This window comes from Saimiri boliviensis, chromosome 3, assembly GCF_048565385.1.
Source record: "Saimiri boliviensis isolate mSaiBol1 chromosome 3, mSaiBol1.pri, whole genome shotgun sequence".
Classification (NCBI taxonomy): Eukaryota; Metazoa; Chordata; class Mammalia; order Primates; family Cebidae; genus Saimiri; species Saimiri boliviensis.
The window spans coordinates 128290023-128310395 of NC_133451.1; the positions used below are offsets into that span (position 1 = coordinate 128290023).

The following is a 20373-nucleotide window of genomic DNA, read 5'->3' on the forward strand; positions in this document are numbered from 1 at the left end:
CAGCATTCAAAGTGACTTTAACTTTTCTTTTGCCTCCAAACTTTAAGCAAAATTAAATATGACCCACCCTAACTGGAAACGTAGAAGAAAAAGAATTCTGGGGAATATCGTTCAGCCTGGCCAAGTTGAGACATTTACAAGCCACTATTATTTTTTGCTTTTTCTTCACACTAATGAAAACATACTGCACACATTTTTCTTCGTTTTCTTGCTTTGTTTTTATTTATTTTTATTTTTTTGAGCTATAGTTTCCACCCTATTAAATTCGCCTTTAAAGTGCACAATTTAGTGTTTTTTTGAATAGCCTCGGTTTTACAATCATCATCACTATCTTAACTTGACAACATTTTCACCAACCCAAAAAATAACCCTCAGCCAATTTACAGCCACAGAGCATTCATCTCAAACCATGCAGTTCCTGGAAGTCACTAATCTGCTCTCTCTTTCTGTAGATTTAACTAGTCTCTCACTTTCCATTGATCTTCTCATTTGACTGCCAGCTCTGTGAACTTCAAGCTCCCAATCAGACAGGAAGATAAGAATCTTACAGAGATACCTTTTAAATCTCGTAGAGTAGAATTTTATAAGGTCAAATTCCTATAATAAATTATCTATCTTTCTATCTGTCTATCATCTATCTATCTGAAATACAGTCAAACACTTCATAACAATGTTTCTGTCAATGATGAACCACATGTAAGATAGTGGTCTTGTAAGACTACAATGGAGCTGAAATCTTCCTACTCCCTAGGTATGTCGTAGATATTGTAATGTCACCACTTTTGTAATGTCACCGTGCAATACATTACTCACATTTGTAGTGATACCGGTGTAAAAATTCTGCTGTGCTGCCAGTAATATAAATATATATCACATACAATTATGTGTACTACGTAATGCTTGAAAATAATAATAAATGACTATATTACTGGTTCATGTTTACTATACATTTTAGTGTTATTTTAGAGTATATTTCCTCTAGTTATTAAAAAAATGTTAATGTTAAAACAACTTCAGGCAGGTCATTCAGTAGGTATTCTGGAACGTGTCATTGTTATCACAGGAGATGACAACTCCATATGTGTTATTGACCTTGAAGGCCTTCTCGTGAGATAAGATGTAGAGATGGAAGACAATGATAACCTTAAGGTTATATCACTATATTTTCTGTATGCTTCCTATGTTTCAATATGCTTAGACACACAAATACCATTATGTTATAATTGCTTATGGCATTCAGTGCAGTAATATGCTGGCCAAGTTTGTAGCCTGGAATCAACAGGCTATACCATATAGCCTAGGTGTATAGTAGGCTGTGGCATGTGTATTTGTGTAAGTCAACTCTATGATGGGCACACAAGGAAATTTCCTAAGGACATATTCTCGAAAATCATCACCGTATTTAAGGGACACATGACCAAACTTTAAGTTGTACCTCTATAAAACTTATATGCTCCCATATAACACATATGCACATTTGTTTCTCAAATATGAGCTAATTCTTGGTAAGTTACTCAGGATTTTTTTTCATTTAAGATATCTTAGATGTATTTTTGAGCAACATATGCAATATATGTAACTTATCTCATTGTTTTTAATTGATTAATAATATTTCACAGTATGATAGTATGGTAATCTATTCACCAATTTTAATATTGATGATTGAGATTGCACAAGTTACTGTTCTACACAATTGTGTACAGAATCATGCTTGTACTTACATACTGGCGATTTCATTTCTTTTAGCTGGATCAAAGAAGAATCACCACATTAAATATCACATGCATTTAAAGTTGGATAGATAATGCTATATTGCTATGCTATAATTTTGTAGCAATTTATTCTCCCAATATTAAGAAATGTGTGGAAGTCCATTTTCCACAAATTCACCCCAAATACTTTGTATTAATCTTTCTTAATTTTGAAAAATGGTTCCTCATCAAAACAAGTAATTTCACTATTACTTGAGTATGTTTTCATGTACTCAGCCATTTTGATTTATTCTTTGAATTGATTGCTCATAGCCCTTGCTCACTTTTCTTTTTTTTTCTTTCTTTTTTCTTTTTTTTTTTTTTTTTTTTTTTTTTTGAGGCGGAGTTTCGCTCTCGTTACCCAGGCCGGAGTGCAATGGTGCGATCTCGGCTCACCGCAACCTCTGTCTCCTGGGTTCAAGCAATTCTCCTGCCTCAGCCTCCCGAGTAGCTGGGACTACAGGCATGCACCACCATGCCCAGCTAATTTTTTTTTTTTTTTGTATTTTTAGTGGAGATGGGGTTTCACCATGTTGACCAGGATGGTTTCGATCTCTTGACTTCGTGATCACCCGCCTCGGCCTCCCAAAGTGCTGGGATTATAGGCATGAGCCACCGTGCCCGGCCACTTTTCTTTTAATATATAGTAACACTTATTCAAGTGGAAAAATGTACAATGATCCTTTTTTTCACAAATTTTACATGTTATCTAATCAATTTCTGTTAAATAACTACAATGCACAATAATTTTATTTAATGCCACATTTCAAACATTTATATTGTCCTACCGAATTTCTTGTCTTACTAAAGAAATATTAACCCCTATATTCAAAATTATACGAATGCATACCTAAACAATGAATTCTGATTGTTTATTTTACTTTTACACAATTTTATTTAGAATTAGATGACAATCTAATTTGCAATCTATTTGCCAGTGAGATTTATAACATTTTTTCACACTATGTTAAAAACCTAATTTTATCTCTCTCTCTGGCTTTTTTTTTTTTTTCTTTTTAAGACAGAGTCTCTCTCTGTCACCCAGGCAGGAGTGCAGTGGTGCAATCTTGGTTCACGGCAACCGCCACCTCCCAGGTTCAAGTGATTCTCCTGCCTCAGCCTCCTGAGTTGCTAGGGTTACAGGTGGAAACTACCAAATGTGGCTAATTTTTGTATTTTTAGCAGAGACGAGGTTTCACCATGTTGGCCATTCTGGTCTTGAATTCCTGACCTCAAGTGATCCTCCCACCTCAGCCTAAGTTCAGGTGTACATGTGCAGATCTGTTACGGAGGTAAACTTGTATCGTAGGATTTGTTGTAGAGATTATTTTCAACCAGGTATCAAGCTTATTACCCATTAGTTGTTTTTCCTGATTTTTTTTCCTCCCACCCTCCACCGTCCAATAGGCCCCATAGCCTGTTGTTCCCTTCTATGTGTCCATGTATTCCTACCACTAAGTTCCCACTTACACATGAGAACATGCATTATGTAATGTTCTGTTCCTGCATTCGTTTGCTAAGGATAATGGCCAACTATTTCCTACATACTACTGGTGAATAAAACAATATATTCTACATAATTTGATATTCTTTTTTCATCACACTTACATGTAATATTTTAATAATCATTATAATATTTTTATCATATATCTTATGTGTTCACTTTTATTTTCTGTTTTATATACACACTACGATATGTTTATACATGAAATAATTTTACAAGCATACAAACTGCATCCGTTTCTGGTATCAGTTCTATTTACTCCATGGATCTGTATCATATTTTTGGTTAACATAGTTTTAAAGTAAGTCTTGGAATCCCTAACAACAAATGTATTCAAACTATTCATTCTATCAGTTATTAAGTAGTTTCCCCACATGTATTCTTGTTTCAGAATAAAATGTAGGCAAGAAGAGAGAAAAAGGGAAGAAGTGAAGAAGGAGGGAGGAAGGGGAAAAGGAAAATAAAGAAACAAAGGGAAAAGGAAGGAAAGATAGACACTATTCCAACATAAATTGCGTTAAACTTATCACTTAAGAAAGTGTACATTATTTTAAATTAAGACATATTCCAATTTAGAAACATCAGTGGATTTATTCTTTTCTTTAATTTTTTTTCTTTCTTTTTTTCTTTGAAATGGAGTCTTGCTCTGTAGCCCAGGCTGGAGTGCAGTGGCTCAATCTCAGCTCACTGCAACCTCTGCCTCCTGGGTCCAGGTTCAAGCAATTATCCTACCTCAGCCTCCCAAGTAGCTGGGATTACAGACACAAGCCACCATGCCCAGCTAATTTTTGTATTTTTTAGTAGAGACAGGGTTTCACCATATTGGCCAGTTTGGACTTGAACTCCTGACCTCTTGGTCTGCCTGCCTCGGCCTCCCAATATGCCGGGATTACAGGCATGAGGCACCACGCCTGGTCCCATTATTTTATTTTCTAAGTCCTTTATTATAATTACAGTTTTTAAAAATTGTAATATAGATCTTTCTTGCTATTTTTTTCTTGAACTTTTATTTTGCTTTTAATGGAAAATGTGTGTTTTATATATACTTATAGATAATGAAGTCCGTGAACCCTAATTTGCTTTTAGTTAAAATGCTTTTAGATTTTGGTCTTCTGAGTTTCAGAGGTAAGCCATCATATCATCTGCGAATAAAGTCTTTAAATTCTATTATATAATATTTATATTTTTAAACTTCAAAGCAATTTTGAATAACAGTGAATATCACTGGTAGGTCATAACCCTATTTTGTCTTGTTTTGATGTTAAAAATAGTTTCTTTTTTAAGCTTTTATTTTAAGTTCAGAGGCAAAAGTGCAGCTCTGTTATACAGGTAAAGGGCATCATGAAGGTGTGTAGTGCAGATTATTTCATCACCCAGGTATTAAGCCTAGTACCTAGTTATTTTTCCTGGCCCTCTCTCTCCCTCCGTCTACCCATCAAGAGGCCTCAGTTTGTTTTGTTTCCCTGTATGTGTTCCTTTGCTTTGATCATTAGCTCCCACCTATAAGTGAGAACATACAGTACTTGGATTTCTGTTCCTGTATTAGTTTGCTAAGGATAATGGCCTTCAGCTCCAGCCATGTTCCTGCAAAGAACATAATCTCATTCTTTTTTTATGGCTGTGTGGTATTCCATGTTACAAATATACTGCATTTTCTTTATCCAATCTATCATTGATGGACATTTAGATTGATTCCATACCTTTGCTATTGTGAATAGCACTGCAATGAATATATACATGCATGTTTATTTATAATAGGATGATTTATATACATTTGGGTGTATACCCAGTAAAGGGATTGGTGTGTCAAATGGTATTTCTGTTTTTAGCTGTTTGAGGAATCACCCAGTGTCTTCCACAATAACTGAACTAATTTACACTCCCAACAACAGTGTATAAGTATTCCTTCACCACAACCTCCTCAGCATCTGTTATTTGACTTTTTAATAGCAGTCACTCTGACTTGTATAAGATGGGATCTCATTGTGGATTTATTTGCATTTCCCTAATGATCATTCATGTTCACTTTTTTTTTCATATGATTGTTGGCCACATGTATGTTCTTTTAAGAAGTGTCTGTTCATCTCCTTTGCCCACTCTTTAATGATTTTTTTTTCCTTTAAGTGTCCTTTATTTTATTAGTTAGTATTTTAAAACTAAGCATTATAAAATATAGCTTGATTCCCTTTATATGTAATTTAGAATTTTTAAGAATGGTAGCTGATTTTTTTCAGATACTTTTCAGAGCCAACTATTATGAAATTCAACAAAACCCCACTCTTATTCAGACAAAACATGATTTTAAAAATGAATAACATGAGAGCACTGGTATAATAGCCATCCAGACATCTCTCTATCTTTACTGTATCTCATGTATACTGATTGAGTTAACATCTTTATTTTTGCTTAATTCTTAATTAGTTCATTTGTTAAATTCTTTTTAAAGCATATATTAAAATCCTCACCATTGTTACAGTTTCAATCAGAAATCCTTTAGCTTTTATATTTTGCTTAGGAAGTTTTATTCTATTCATTGGGCACATACTAGCTTTTGCTTTATATGTCCTTCATGAGTTATTTACAATTGAAAAATGTTTTTCTTTATTTTTTCCAATAGCTAAGAATAAATAAAACTTTAGCAAATATAAATATATTTCCATATTAAAGGGTTAAGCCTGGTTATTTCCAAATCTGTGGTAGAGGAAGATAATATTTTATGAACTGTATATAATGTATTTGTAACAAATGTGAGATGCTTTGAGAAATCAATAACACAGACATAATAAAAAGAAAAAAGTGATAACCAACATAAATAATTTCTACTTTTCAGCATTGTTTTAATGACTTTTCTACAAGCATGATTTCTCTTTTATTTTTCAACTATCCTTTGAGATTATTGGCTATTATGCTGACTTTATGATTGTTTATTCAGATCCAGAAAGCTTAGGAAGTTTGCAAGTGCACATGACTGAGCTTTCTGAGACTAAATGTCCTAAGTTTTCTGAGCTTTGAACCTCCAACCTTTATTGGTCTGGTTTCATGTGATCCATGATTTTAGATGAAGCAAAGACACACACCGATCTTTGTCTCATGTCTCTATAAGATGATGAAAATACCAGGTTTTGATTAGGGAAAATTAACTATGTCATTGTCTGTCAAGTTAGGGAATATTGTAAACATTTTTAATTTTACTAAGTGTAAAATAACAGCATAACTCTCCTCTATTCAGAGTTAGCCAGTTTAGTATGCTTGTCATAAAGTATTTTATAGATTTGAGGACTTAAGATTAAAAATTCTAGCATACTTAAAAAATGAGAACAAATTACATAATAATTTGTGTAAATAAGGTACAGACATATTTTATCTTTGTTTAGCAAGTTTTAGGCTTATTATGATTTATACACGATTATTAAGACTGCTCTTTTATTTGTAGTTTTGTAATATAAAGATTTCTTTTGAAAGTTGTTTGTTAAAGTATGAAGTGATGATACTCAAACATGAGTTACTATTGCTTTATTTTAGAGTACTTTACCAAAAATTAATTATCTACATGACTTTATTAAATTAATTTTATAGATCTGTATTACACTACAACTTCCAAGTAAAAGTAGGTTTCATTTACAATTCCCAATATGAAGCTCATTCTGAAATTAGAAAATTATATTTATAACTCTCAGTGTGTCAGTTTATATAAAAATTGTTCTAAGAAAAATTAGGTAGTTTTTAAAGAAATTATTTAATATTGACAAAATGAACTTAATCCAGGATTTTATATATATATATATATATATATATATATATATATATATATACATAATTATTTACAGAGAATTAAAAAGTAACTAAGTTTGTCATTCTTAGCATATGGATGACTATAACGAACTAAGTCTTAGATTTTTCTTTTTGGCTTTTTTACATATATTAAACACAGTAACACTTCTTAAGTAAAATTATCTAATATTAGTAATTTTTATCTCCTACTCTATTGAAAAGATCTTCAACAATGTTGTCATGAATTCATTTCTATCTCCATAGCATTTTATATTTTAAAGTCTTGTCATATTATTTTCCTCATAATGTTCACTTTACACATGAGTAAAAAAGTACTCACAGAGATGGAGTTAGTCTCCTAAAATCTCATAGCTAGTCGGTTACAGGTTGTAATAAAAAACTTCCTCTTGAGTAATTCTGTTTAATGTATGGCATGTTAAATTTTATAGTATTACGTGTTGCTAAAGTTCTGTTTCTTACACGAATGGTGGTAGAAGACAGACAAGGTAGAGAACTAGCTGTAAAAAAAGTTATAAACAAAAGCTTCGAGAATCATATATATTTTGCAACACATTTCAATATAATATTGAAAGACAAATGTTTTCTTTATGTTTAAGCCCTAATGCGATGTTTTTATTACCTTTTAGTTGCAAAAATGTCTATTTACAGGGCATATATATATGTATACATATATATATATATATATATACACACACACACACATATATAAATACATGCGTGTGTATACACACACAAACACACACACACACACTTCCCATTCAGGTGCAAATGTGAGTGAAAAGAGCTGAGAATATGTTTAATCTGTTTAAAATGTGTTTAGATACAGTCTTGAATAAAACTCTTCCTACACTGTATTTAGATAGGGTTTACGTTTACGCCTGGAACATTAAACCTGTTTGGAATATGTCATGCTTCCACTTCCCTCTCTCTAGTCCTGATAGACATTACTGATCAATTACAGTTTTCTTTCCTGTTGAACCAGTTCCTGGGATTAAGCAAGTTCAATTCTCATCTCTAAGAAGTTCATTTCTACTAATCAGTTGGTATTGACAAGTGAAATTAAACACATTTTTTATTCCTCTTACTAAGTCTTAGACATTCTGTGCAACTGGCCAAAAAAAATCCTCATATTTTTAAAAACAGCAAAACTTGTGAGTAGACACCTAACATTTGCATGCTGACTCATGCCTAGCAATCGGCTGGGAATTTACCAGAGTGTTTCCTTTAATCCATTTAATCCTCAGAAGTGTTTTAAATTTTACAAATGGAGAAATCAAGACTCGGAAATGGAATATTTTATCTCTTACAGCATAGCAGAAAGTGTTAGAGATGCATTCAAATTTTCTGCTTAGTAGGAGGTTACTGTAACATGTCAGCTACACAACTCCTGCCTCAAATAATCATTTTGAGAATTCCTGATCTCTAAATTAGATATACATTAAATAAAATTAAAATCTATCAAAAAGAAACCAGCATCTAGCATATGCCGGCTATATTTTTTCTCATTTATTTTTTCTTTTATTTAGATTAAGAGAGACAACACTTTATGTATATTATAATCTTAAACACTTTTGTTATATTTTCTTTTGTGTTTCAGACACCATTTCTTAAAATGATGGCTTTTTAGACTTTGAAATTGGGGATTAAAAAGGCCACTAACTTTAAGGATTAGTAGACTACATCTAAGTTAATTACACAAGGGTGAACTGTCTCTTTCAAAGTAGGTTAAAGAGTTGTAATTTCTTACAATGATATAGGATAAACAGGAAGACCTAATTAAAAAAACTCACCAAAGTTTATGATCCTAAGAATGTTATTATTAATTTATATTTTGCCTTCAACATTTGTTGCATCCTCTACACTTTCATGAAGACTGCAATAATGTGATCAGAGAGTTTCGTAATATTGACAAGAGGCAATGTGAAAGTCATGAATATAAAAAGACTGCTTTGGGACAAAGTTAAAGAGAAATTGATGGCTTTAATAATGTCAGAGACAAAAGGCATTGGACAAGCTCAGTAGTATTTAAAATATTTATTAAACCGAGTCTGTAATTTTTCATAGGAAAGTTGCTTTAATGACAAAGGAAGTCATAATACAAACAGAACAATCCAGCTGCCGCTGTGAGTCAGCACTACTTCAGAGACATTTATATTCTTACCCTCAAGCTTTCTTAGAACCTTTTCTAACAGTTGCAGCTGTGTGAATAATTTGTGGAAGAGCCATGATAGAATTCTTCAAGAGAATACAAGATAATAGCATCAGGAAAAAAAAATAGCCAGTGCTTAGTTGTTTACATACCAGTGACCTGACAATTCACCTTAAATTCATTTTTGTTTTCAGTTAGAATGAAGTCACTGTATTGGGTCAGTGATCTCTGCCTCTTGGCTAAATTCAGGCTTCGAAAACAGTGAGGTTATACTGTCTCCATACTTTCTGGCAGTAATGTAGAAACTTCTAAAGAAAGATCAGAGTATGAAAATATGAAGAATAAGAAAAAAAAATAAGATTTAGCCTTACAGAGATCTTTTTTTAAATCACATTAGAATCTTTCTAATATTGGATTAGAAGTATTATTACATTAAATGAATTCTATTAGCTCCTTCCTAATATAGAGAGAAGTACTGTTCTAATCTAATGCAGTTAAGTTATGGGCCTTTGAGAAATATATCTATCTACCCTTCCTTTATTTTCCCACTATCATCATGAAACACATAATGGTTTTGTGATGATGAATGTTTACAAGGATTCCATACAAACATGAAAGTTTCCAGAAAGAAAAACCTGTGTGAATGTAAATATATTTTATTTTATTAAGTTTCTTCCATTTTCCATTTCTATTTTTTAAGTGTCAGAACCTCACCTTAATTTCTAAATCTGTATAATGTTAAAATGTACTAGTCTTATGTATTCTTAGAGCAATTGGTCATGGGCATACAGTGCGTGTCTGATTATTTGCATTTGATGCACTAAAAACCATTAGATAAACTAAATTAAGTGTTATTAGATTTGTTTGATTTATTTAAATGGTGATATCATTTTTAAACTGAGCAATAGTTCAGGTTCCTTGAAAAGTTAGAGATGCCTTATTAATACTGCTCTGAAATACTCTAAATGCACTAATTTATTTGATCTTCACTTTTTAAATATAATTTATTCTAGGATCTCTAATATGCCTTATGTATTATAGCTCATAATCTAATTCATAATTTAATGACTGTGGATGCCATGTAGTCAAATTCTAGTAGATACTTTTATGAAGACATATATTTTATTATTAGGACCAGATGAAACAATTTAAGCTAAGATTGCATTTTTTTAGTGCTCCACTTGGCTAATTTCAACTTGAACCTATCACTCACTGGATGTATAATATAGACAAGACAGCAAGGGAGAAGTAGACAAGGTTACCAGCACAATGTACTGTGCTCAGAAGTTTCTCAGTGAATAGCTATATATTATTATCTTCAAACTCAAAAATAAATCAAATTTTATACCTTACCTAATTTTTGAATAAAATATATACATTTGCATCCTGTTGTATCTCCTTCCATTTTAGGTAGTAGAATTTTATTTGATTATGTTTTTGTAGAATAAATTTCAATAAGAAATGTCAATGTTTTATGTTTCTATATCAATATATACACAAAATTATATTGTTTGACATGGATATTATATGATCATATTGGGTATTATTATATAAAACCAATCAGTTTAAACTATGTAAGTCAAAGGCATTTCCTGAGCTGTATTAAAGACATCAAATATCATTTGGAATTATTTAGTATATAGAAGCTTATCTTTAAATATCACCTTTTTCATAAAATGTTAGGAGCCTATTTATAGCTTTTCATGGTAGTCCATGCACATTGGATCCTAAATCTAACATGAAAACACTTTGGTGGTCTCTATCAATTTCTTTTTTTCATGCATTGCCAATAGAAAAAAAAAAAAAAGACAAGTTTATAGAGTGCACTTCCTAACTAAAAATGGCCGTAACAAATGGTTTGAAATGTTCTCTGGAGGATTATAGACTTTTTAATTCAGACTGCCATCAATCCTCATTTATATTTCATAATATGTATCCTGGGAAAAGTAAGCTACTTTTAAATGTGTAGCTTGTAACTGAGGTTAAACAGTTGCTATGCCAATCACTTATCCTTCAATTCTATGTGAGGTAAGAGACACTTTTCAGAAAATCACTTAACACCAATAAACTGAGACACATGTTAATTACATAAAGATATTCTTTTTTCATACATATATACAATCTATGTGAGAATTAAAGTTATATATGACAAAAGTTATTATTCATCAGTTTTCTTTCTGTGCCTTCATAAGTACATCAATAAAATAGAAGCAGCCAGGAATGAAGGAAGAAATTGAACATCTTTTTTTTTTTTTTTTTTAGTAGTAGAAAATGTATTATTTTATTCAACAGGAGGAAAGATAAAACATTCTTATGTACCTAACAATTTTCTAAAAGTCTACCTTCATTTTTGTTCTTTCTTCTGTACTTAGTGCTGCTTACGGCTTGGACATTGCTTTTCAAACCAATATTAAATAAAATACTGCCTTAAAACAAAATGAATGACCTGGTACTAAGCAAAGATACAGGTTTTTGCACTCTATAGAAAGGAACTTGGCAGAGCTAGAGTCCATCAGATTTCCCATACAGTATTGAGAATGGGGCCATAGCAGTTAATAAGCAGAAATTCACACATGGAAGCACCAAGAGTCTCAGAGCGAGATGCAGGATACTGAAATCAAGGAGCAGAGCTCAGTTAATAACCTGATGGGATTCTGGTATCATGAAAAGAAAAATAGGGCTATCAGTCAAAACGGCTCCTTAAGTTTTATGGAACAGACTTTTTAGTATTAACCAGCTTTCATTGATCCAATCTACTTTGTAAGTAGATAAACCAATGGTGTCTTCAGAGTAACTCAGGCTTCTGACACATGTACTATGACAGAACTTCATTGCATGAGGATATTAAAGGAAATGTGCCCATAAAAACTAGTCTAAGAAGTCTATTTACCTACAATGCATTCTGTGGTTCTCAGAATCTATTTATCACATATATGAGAAAGAATTCTTCCAAAAATAAAAGAAAGTTTTAAACTTACTGTCTATCCCAAAGTGTGAACATCCTATGTCATTTATGCTTCTCTTCTAAATTATCTATCAAACAACAAATAAAGCCATTTGCAAAGGTTTTGGGAGAGTCCCAGTGACGGCTACTGTGAAGATAAATGGTTAATGTCTGCTCTCCCAGATGCTCAGTTAATTACTGTAATAGAAAACATCTTGGCTGGGCACGGTGGCTCAAGCCTGTAATCCCAGCACTTTGGGAGGCCGAGGCGGGTGGATCACGAGGTCGAGAGATCAAGACCATCCTGGTCAACATGGTGAAACCCTGTCTCTACTAAAAATACAAAAAAATTAGCTGGGCATGGTGGTGCGTGCCTGTAATCCGAACTACTCAGGAGGCTGAGGCAGTAGAATTGCCTGAACCCAGGAGGCGAAGGTTGCTGTGAGCCGAGATCGCGCCATTGCCCTCCAGCCTGGATAACAAGAGCGAGACTGCGTCTCAAAAAAAAAAAAAAAAAATCTTGAGGGAAAACACTGCATACAGTTATTAGCAATTAACCCACAACTCTAAAAAAATATGTTAAAAGGTTTCCTTTGGGGAGTATGAGTGACAGTATAAGTGATAAGTGGCCCATATAATATGTATATTTTCCAATATGAATAATGTGGCATCTATTGCTCTTATTGAGATGATTGGTGTGCTTCCTTCCAAACTAATTCTCAAACAGACTTAGGCTGACTAAATTTGTGATATTTCCAGAGTATAGCTGGGAAAGGGAACTAATAGGCAGTAGGGAGGTAGGCTGTAGTCCTGATGTGGTGGCTTTAGTCTCTTAGTTTGCACTACTTTTATAGTTTTCGTAAATCTGGAAGATTGGAACTTATTCAATAGTCAATGAAATTTGTATATACAATGGATCCTTCAGACACTACAAAATAAAAGTGGTGAGATTAACTTTGCATTGTATTTGAATCACCAAATAGAGTCTCAGTTTGGTTTTGGACCTCGTAGTTTTTATTGGCATCCTGATGGCTGAAATAAAAGGATATCAGGTATTTCAAAATACATGCATTAACCAGAGAGTGGATGGTCTAGGTGAACAAAACTTTTATGTCCTGTTCTTGTTTTTGATAAGATATCTCCTGCAGAAACTTCTTTGACAGACTAAATAGCAAATGCTAAACTGTAAATGTGAGAATGGAATAACTGTGATAAACCTGCAACATAGATCCTGTGGAACACTTCCTCATGGTCTTCACTGCATCAGTCACTCAGCTCCATAAAGGAATTTAATGATTAAGGCAAAACCTCTTCTCTCAAAGAGCCTATTATTAATCATCTACAGCATATCATATATTGCTGTATAATAAATATTGTTTTACAATATATATTGCTTTACAATATACAACTCTTTGTATTTTTATAATTCGGTTTGATTTTCAAAACCTTAAAATATGGTACAATATTTATTTTATATATAAGAAAAAAGACTCAAAAATGTTTGAAAATGAACTTGAGATCGTGTAACTATTACACGATCAGAATGAAGACTCAAAATCTTCATTTGTCTCAGTCTAAATGTCTTTAAATGACAACAAATAAATGTATTTTTATTAGCAGGAAATTTTCAAAATCTGAGGTCCAGAACTCACTTGAGGAACACTTTCATAAAAACAATATGCATCTTAAATATTAAGTACCATTCTCCTCAATTAAGAAAATTCAGCTGTCCAGAACAATTAGCTTTCAATGGGAATAGATTTAATATTTGTGTTGGAGATAGCATGTTAATTTTTCTTGGAAAGAACAGTATGCTTTTGGATATTGGAATGAAAATGTCTAAACCATTTGCCCTAATATATCTAAATCTCAACTAACCTCAAAACTTTATATAGAATGATTATTTGAAAATTATACAACATCATTGCATAATTTCTGAATCATTTCCCACAAAGCTTAGTACATTATAATGGCAATTATAGTGTTCTTGGAATTCTTGACACTTGTAGATAATCGATACATATACGTTTACTCAATGAATGCAGGATTTCTTTCACAGCGTTTTGCTGGTAAATGGGGTAATTCACTGTCCATACATTGCATGTGACATTTATCAAACTACCTATGACATAACTAATCACTGGAAAATGTAAAATACTCAGCATCATGCATATATTGTAAATGTCTCCTCCACAGCCACATTCACTACACTGCCTGTCATACTCCCCTAAACACTTCAAAATATGATTCATTTCCTTTAAAGCACTTTGTGTTGACAACTCCCTTTTTTTATGTAACTACCACACCTCTTTCAACTCTACTACAGGATATAAAGTGTTCTGTTACAATTATTGTTTTCCAGTTTTCATTATTGAGCAGCACATACTTTGAGAGTATGAGACATGTCTTGTCCATCTATGTCAATTAACAGTTTACAGTTTATCACATGTATTAAGTAATCAATATATGACTAATTCAAGAGTATTTCATAAGTGGTACAATATTTAGATCATTTCTACAAAGATCGGTTTTATCAATTTTGTGGAACAGGAATGGAAATGAAAAAGCATTTGATGGCTAAAATTAATATAATGGTAACTAAAGGCAATAATAACTAAAGGTACCATGGACATTGTTTATTACTCCTCTGATTTTAGTCTTATTTCATTTTTATCAATAACATTTTAAATAATGTTTCGGAACATTTTCTCAAAGGGTTTCAGGGCCATATGTTAAATACATTTATAGCTAGTTAATGTATTTTTGCTTTATTAAATTTAAAACATTTGAAACATTTTGTTACTGATATTTACAAATATGCAAACTCGTATCATGCAAACTTACCAAATTAACTTATCACAATTTGTCTAAATAATCTTTTGTATTTTAATTTACTCTGTGCCATCTACAAATGCTTAAGATAACTCAGCATAATGAAGAAAATATTTTCTTGTTTTCTAAAAGTAAATGACTTTCCTGCAATTATGGAAAAGATCATACAATTTTACTTCTTTAAAATGTTAATATAGTGAATTAAATTCAATTGTTTTTTGAATGTCTATAATTAACCAATGTGTTATGGTATATTACTATTTTAGTGTTCTGATATATTTTGGTTGTTAGTATTTCGTATGGGAATTTTCATCGATTTTGAATGACACTGATCACTAATTGTTCTTTCTTCTAAAGTCTTGCCACATTTTGGCATTAAGTTTATGTCGACCTCATAAAACGAAGCTGGGGATTTTATTAGTTATCTCTGCTGCATAATAAATTAGTGGAAACATTAGTGGCTTAAAACAACAAACATGTATGTCCTTTGAGCTAGTAGGAAAATCGAGATATGCAATCATTAATACAAAAATGAGATAATCAAATAATTTGAGAACAGCTCTGCTAGGTGATACTGGCATAAGATCTTTTCTGAGATTTCAGTCAACATGTTGCTCAGAGCTATAGTCATCTGAAAGCTTGATTGAGGCTGGTGTATCTCCTTCCAAGGTTACTCACTCACATAGCTATTAGCAGAAGGACTTAGTTTTTTCTGGCTGTTGTCATGGGCCCTCTCGCTGACCCTTAGCATATAAGCATTCCCCTCAGATTGATTAAGTGTCTTATGACATGGCAGTTGAATTCTGCAGGAGCAAGAGAACAATGAGAATATTGCAATACCTTTTATGACCTAACGTTGAAGATTTTGCACCATTACTTTGCCACAGCTCTGTGCATTAACAGTACATCATTAAATCCAGCCCACAGGTCCCATGTGTAAAGTGATGAACATTAGTCTCTACCTTTTGAAGACACAAGTGTTAAAAATTGATAGAGATATTTTAGCAGTACCAAAGAGCTGCCTCCAACCCCATTTTATTCTCTAGAAGAGTTTGTATAATATTGGTATTATTTTTTACTTTATTTTGGGAAAGTTCTGTTTTCTTTGATTAAAAGTTTTTAAATATATTAAATTTATTTAAATGTTATAAGACTTTTTAGATTTTGTATGACATTTTATGTGGTTCTGCTAGATGCTTGTGTTTCCAGAAATCTGTTTATTTTATTTAAAGTTATTTGTTGGCATAAAACTGTCTATAATTTGTTCTCTTTAGTTTGTACCATTTCTGTAAGAACTCAGTTCTCAATCTGACTTTCTTGGTTTGCCATTTTGTTGTTTGGAGTTGCTTTTAATGACTTTTCTTTTCTTCTTTGGTATTATATAGTTTTACTGTAATGTCTATACATAATCTTTTTTTAAGGAAGTTCATCATCTGTGGGCTTTTGGAATCACTGGTTTGATGTCTTACACAGATCTGACAATATCACAATGGTTACCTCTCCAAATATTGCTCTCTTCTTTTACTTCAGTTAAATATATGTAAGATACTCTTAATCTGTTCTGTATGCACTTACTCTCTCATCTGTATTTTCTGTATTTTATAACTCTGTGCTTTATTTTGGATATGATTTTTTTTCTGTCTTATCTTTCTATTAGTTCTTTTTGTTCTTCAGGTGTATCTAATCTGGGTTAAATATAAATAGTTTATAATTTCATTTTTGTCATTTAAAAATATAGCATTTCTAGTTCATTTTAATTACAACATAATGTTTTATAGCTTCCAAACTTTTTTATGTTTAGCTATCAACTCTTTAAACACAGTAAGCATGCATGAGTAATAACTCCAGTTACCAGAGTTTTGTGGCTCTTTAAAAGTTGGCTGTTGTTTTTATTCTTACTGGTTAAGTTTGTATATTTTGAGGAAAGCCTTGAGATATTGTGCTGCATTCAGCAAACTTGATTTAATAAACCATTTTAGAAATTATTTGAAATCCGAAGAAAATATGTTAAGAGAGTTATTTCATCCATAACTGCCAGGTACTGGGGTACTAGAGAGCCTGCAATGAATCTTTGGACATTTTGTGGCCACTTGAATTCAGTGTAACTAGTGACGCAGTATAGAGAAAACGAGTTACTACTCCATGGTCTCCAGACAAAATTATTGTGGGCCACAATACTAAGCCCATTTACTTTAGCTGAGACTGACTCCCAGAATCAGCTGATTCCCAGATATTAGCATGTATTTGGAAACCATAAATAAATACATAATCCTGGCTTTCCAGAAGTTTTCGGGTCTGGTAAGGTAGAAGACATAAATCAAACCTCTCAAGATGTCTTATTTTTTAAATTACACACACACACACACACACACACACACACACACACACACAGGCACACACATCTATGTATGTATATACACAGGAGAGAGAGACAGAAATAAAATGCCTTTGATCGGTAATCAACTCTGACTTCAGAATCTCCACCTGGTTTGGGAAATATTCTTGAGGAAGAAACAGCTGTAGTTCACTTCCATGAGCTTTAAAGTTTCTTCTGTACTCATTCTGCCATTCCTCATTATATCCCTAAGTTACTCATGTTTTCTGAAAATGCTTCCTGCAAACTTTTCCAGGGTTTTAAGTTCTAGTCAAGAAAATAATTGATCAGAATCAATCTGATTTTTCAACGTTACTAGAAACAGAAAGTTATCAATTGATCCACGTCTTACTTTTAATTATTGTGTCTTTCCATAATTATGCCCAATATTGTACTTAAGACATTTTAATACCAATGATTTTATATATATATATATATATATATATATATATATATATATATATATACATACATATATACATGTATATGTAATGGCAAAATGTTTGAGATTTTATTCAATACTAGTTAATTCAGTGAGAAATTTTTATAAAGAAAATTATTTTACTTAATCAAAGTGCAATTATCAAATCAAGAAATGTTACATTAGTAGCATCTCAATACCTAATACAGGGAGCATATTTAAATTTTGTCAATTCTGTTAGTAATATACTTTATAGCTCATTTTTTCTGGTCCAAGACCCAATATTTATTTGCATGTTTCATTTATTTCTTATAAATCATCTCTTTTAGTCTAGAGTGTTTCATTGGCTACTCTTTGCCTTCCCTTTCTTTTTTATTCAGATAAAATCCACATGCCATTTATCTGTGTCCAAATGTACCATTCAGTAGCTTAAAACATATTTACAAGATTATGTAACCATCACCAATACCTAAGCCCCTAGAAGAACATTTTTATCACTTCCAAAATAAACTTTATATCCATTAAGCAGTCATATCCCATTCCTCCCTTTTCTCAGTCCCTAGCAATGACCAATATGCTTTCTGTGTCCATGGATTTGCCCATTCTGGATGTTTTATATATGGGTTAATATAATACGTAGACATTTGTGTCAGATTCCTCTCACTTAGCTCAAAACCTCCAGTATTCATATTGTAGAATGCATTAGCATTTTCCTCATTTTATTGCATGGCTACATCATTTTATATTCTCACCAGCAATGGCCAAGAGTTCCAGTTTCTCCATGTACTCAACAACATGTTATTTCTGAGTTTTGTTTATTTGTTTAAATAGCCATTCTAGAGGGTGTAAAGTGGTATCATATAGTGGTTTTGATTTATATTTCCCTTTTTTGATTTTTTTTAAATGTTTGAGTATTTACTTGTGCTTATTAGCCATTTATATGTCTCTAGCAGAGAAATAACTATTCAATTTATTTGTCCCCAATTTTAATTAAGATGTTGGCTTTTTAGTTGCTGATTTTTAACAGTTCTTTATATGTTATGGATACTGTCAGAATTTGCAAATATCTTTTCCTGTCTTGTGAGTTGTATTTATACTTTTTTTTTTTGATAGTGTCCTTTGATGCACCACAAAATCTAATATATTTATTTTGCTTTTATTGTTGCTTGTGCTTTGGAGTCATATCTAGAAGAAACCATTGTCCACTCCTAGATCAGAAACATTTACTCCATGTTTTCTTCTGAAAGTTTATTGTTTTAGCTCCTACATTTAGAGCTTTGATTCATTTTGAATTCAATTTTATGTATGGTATAAGGTAGGAGTTCAGGTTTATTTTCTTCCTTGTGGTTTTCCAATTGCCCCAGAATGATTGAAAAGAAAAATTGACCATCAATGTATGTGTATATTTCTGCACTCTCAACTCTATTCCATCCTTGTGTCACTATTGCACTCCTTTAATTACTGTAGCTTCATTAAATGTTTTGAAATCAGCAGGTATAACCCCTCCACCTTCATACTTTTTCAAGATTTTTTTTTTTTTTTTTTGGCTACTTGGAGGTCTCCTGTAATTTCATATTTATCTGAGGATTAGCTCTTTCATTTCTCAAAAAAAAAATGCAGTTAGAACTTTGGTAAGAATTACATTGTACCTTTGTCTTTCCTTTATTTGCCTTTGTCAATTTAAGAGTATGATCAGTCTTTACCAAAAAAATGTACTGTCTTACCAATCAATTCGTTCAATCCAGGAATATAAGATGGCTCCCTATTTTCTTCTTTAAATTCTTTCAACAAAGTTTCATAGTACTTAATATGAAAGTTTTGCATTTCTTTGGTGAACTTTATACCTAATTTTTTGATACTATTGTAAATGGAATTATTAAATTCCCAACATGCTGTAATAATAAAAAGACATTTTCCTTCCATTATATATTCATTTATTTATTTATATAACCGAATTTATGTTTTCATTTAATTCTTTATACTCTCTTGTAATTACTAATTATTTCAGTGCACAAATTGTACCATCTTTAGCAAATTAGAGTATCTTTAAACTGGTTTCTAAATTCTTTTAGTATGTCTAGTATGTCTCATCATTCTTTGAGGACTTCCGTAGTTTCTGAAACAACATATTCCAAGCTTGTCTTATATTTTCCCTAGCAAAATCCCAAAATAGTTTTTGTCCAGGTAACACTGGTATATTTCAGTGTGTAATGTTATTTGGAAACTATGTAGAATTGTATAGCATCATTAAAATACATGATTTATTATTTCTCTTATTGCAATTTTGTTTCTTTTGGAAAATTAAATACAAAATATGAATCACTAATTCACTTTCTCTTTCATTTCTTCCCTTAGTTCCTCCAGTCATCCGGGTATATCCAGAGAGCCAGGCTAGAGAGCCTGGGGTAACTGCGAGTCTTAGGTGCCATGCAGAGGGCATTCCAAACCCTCAGCTTGGCTGGTTGAAGAATGGAATTGATATTACACCAAAGCTGTCAAAACAACTCACGCTTCAAGGTGCTTTTTACTTGCATTTATTTCTCTTAAATGACCATGTTGAAGATTTATACTAAAATTTATAACGTTATTTGGAAAAAAAGAGAAAA

General features: G+C 32.0%; 1 protein-coding gene across 5 annotated transcripts in view; it reads left to right on the forward strand.

Annotated features, from left to right (window-relative positions):
- Positions 1-20373, forward strand: part of FSTL5 (follistatin like 5) — a 790158-nt gene that overhangs the window by 605973 nt on the left and 163812 nt on the right. For all 5 annotated transcript variants that reach the window (XM_074396781.1, XM_039479107.2, XM_039479105.2 and 2 more), the window contains one exon: positions 20123-20284. In XM_074396781.1, coding sequence (XP_074252882.1) covers positions 20123-20284 — 162 coding nt within the window. The remainder of the gene's footprint in view (positions 1-20122; positions 20285-20373) is intronic.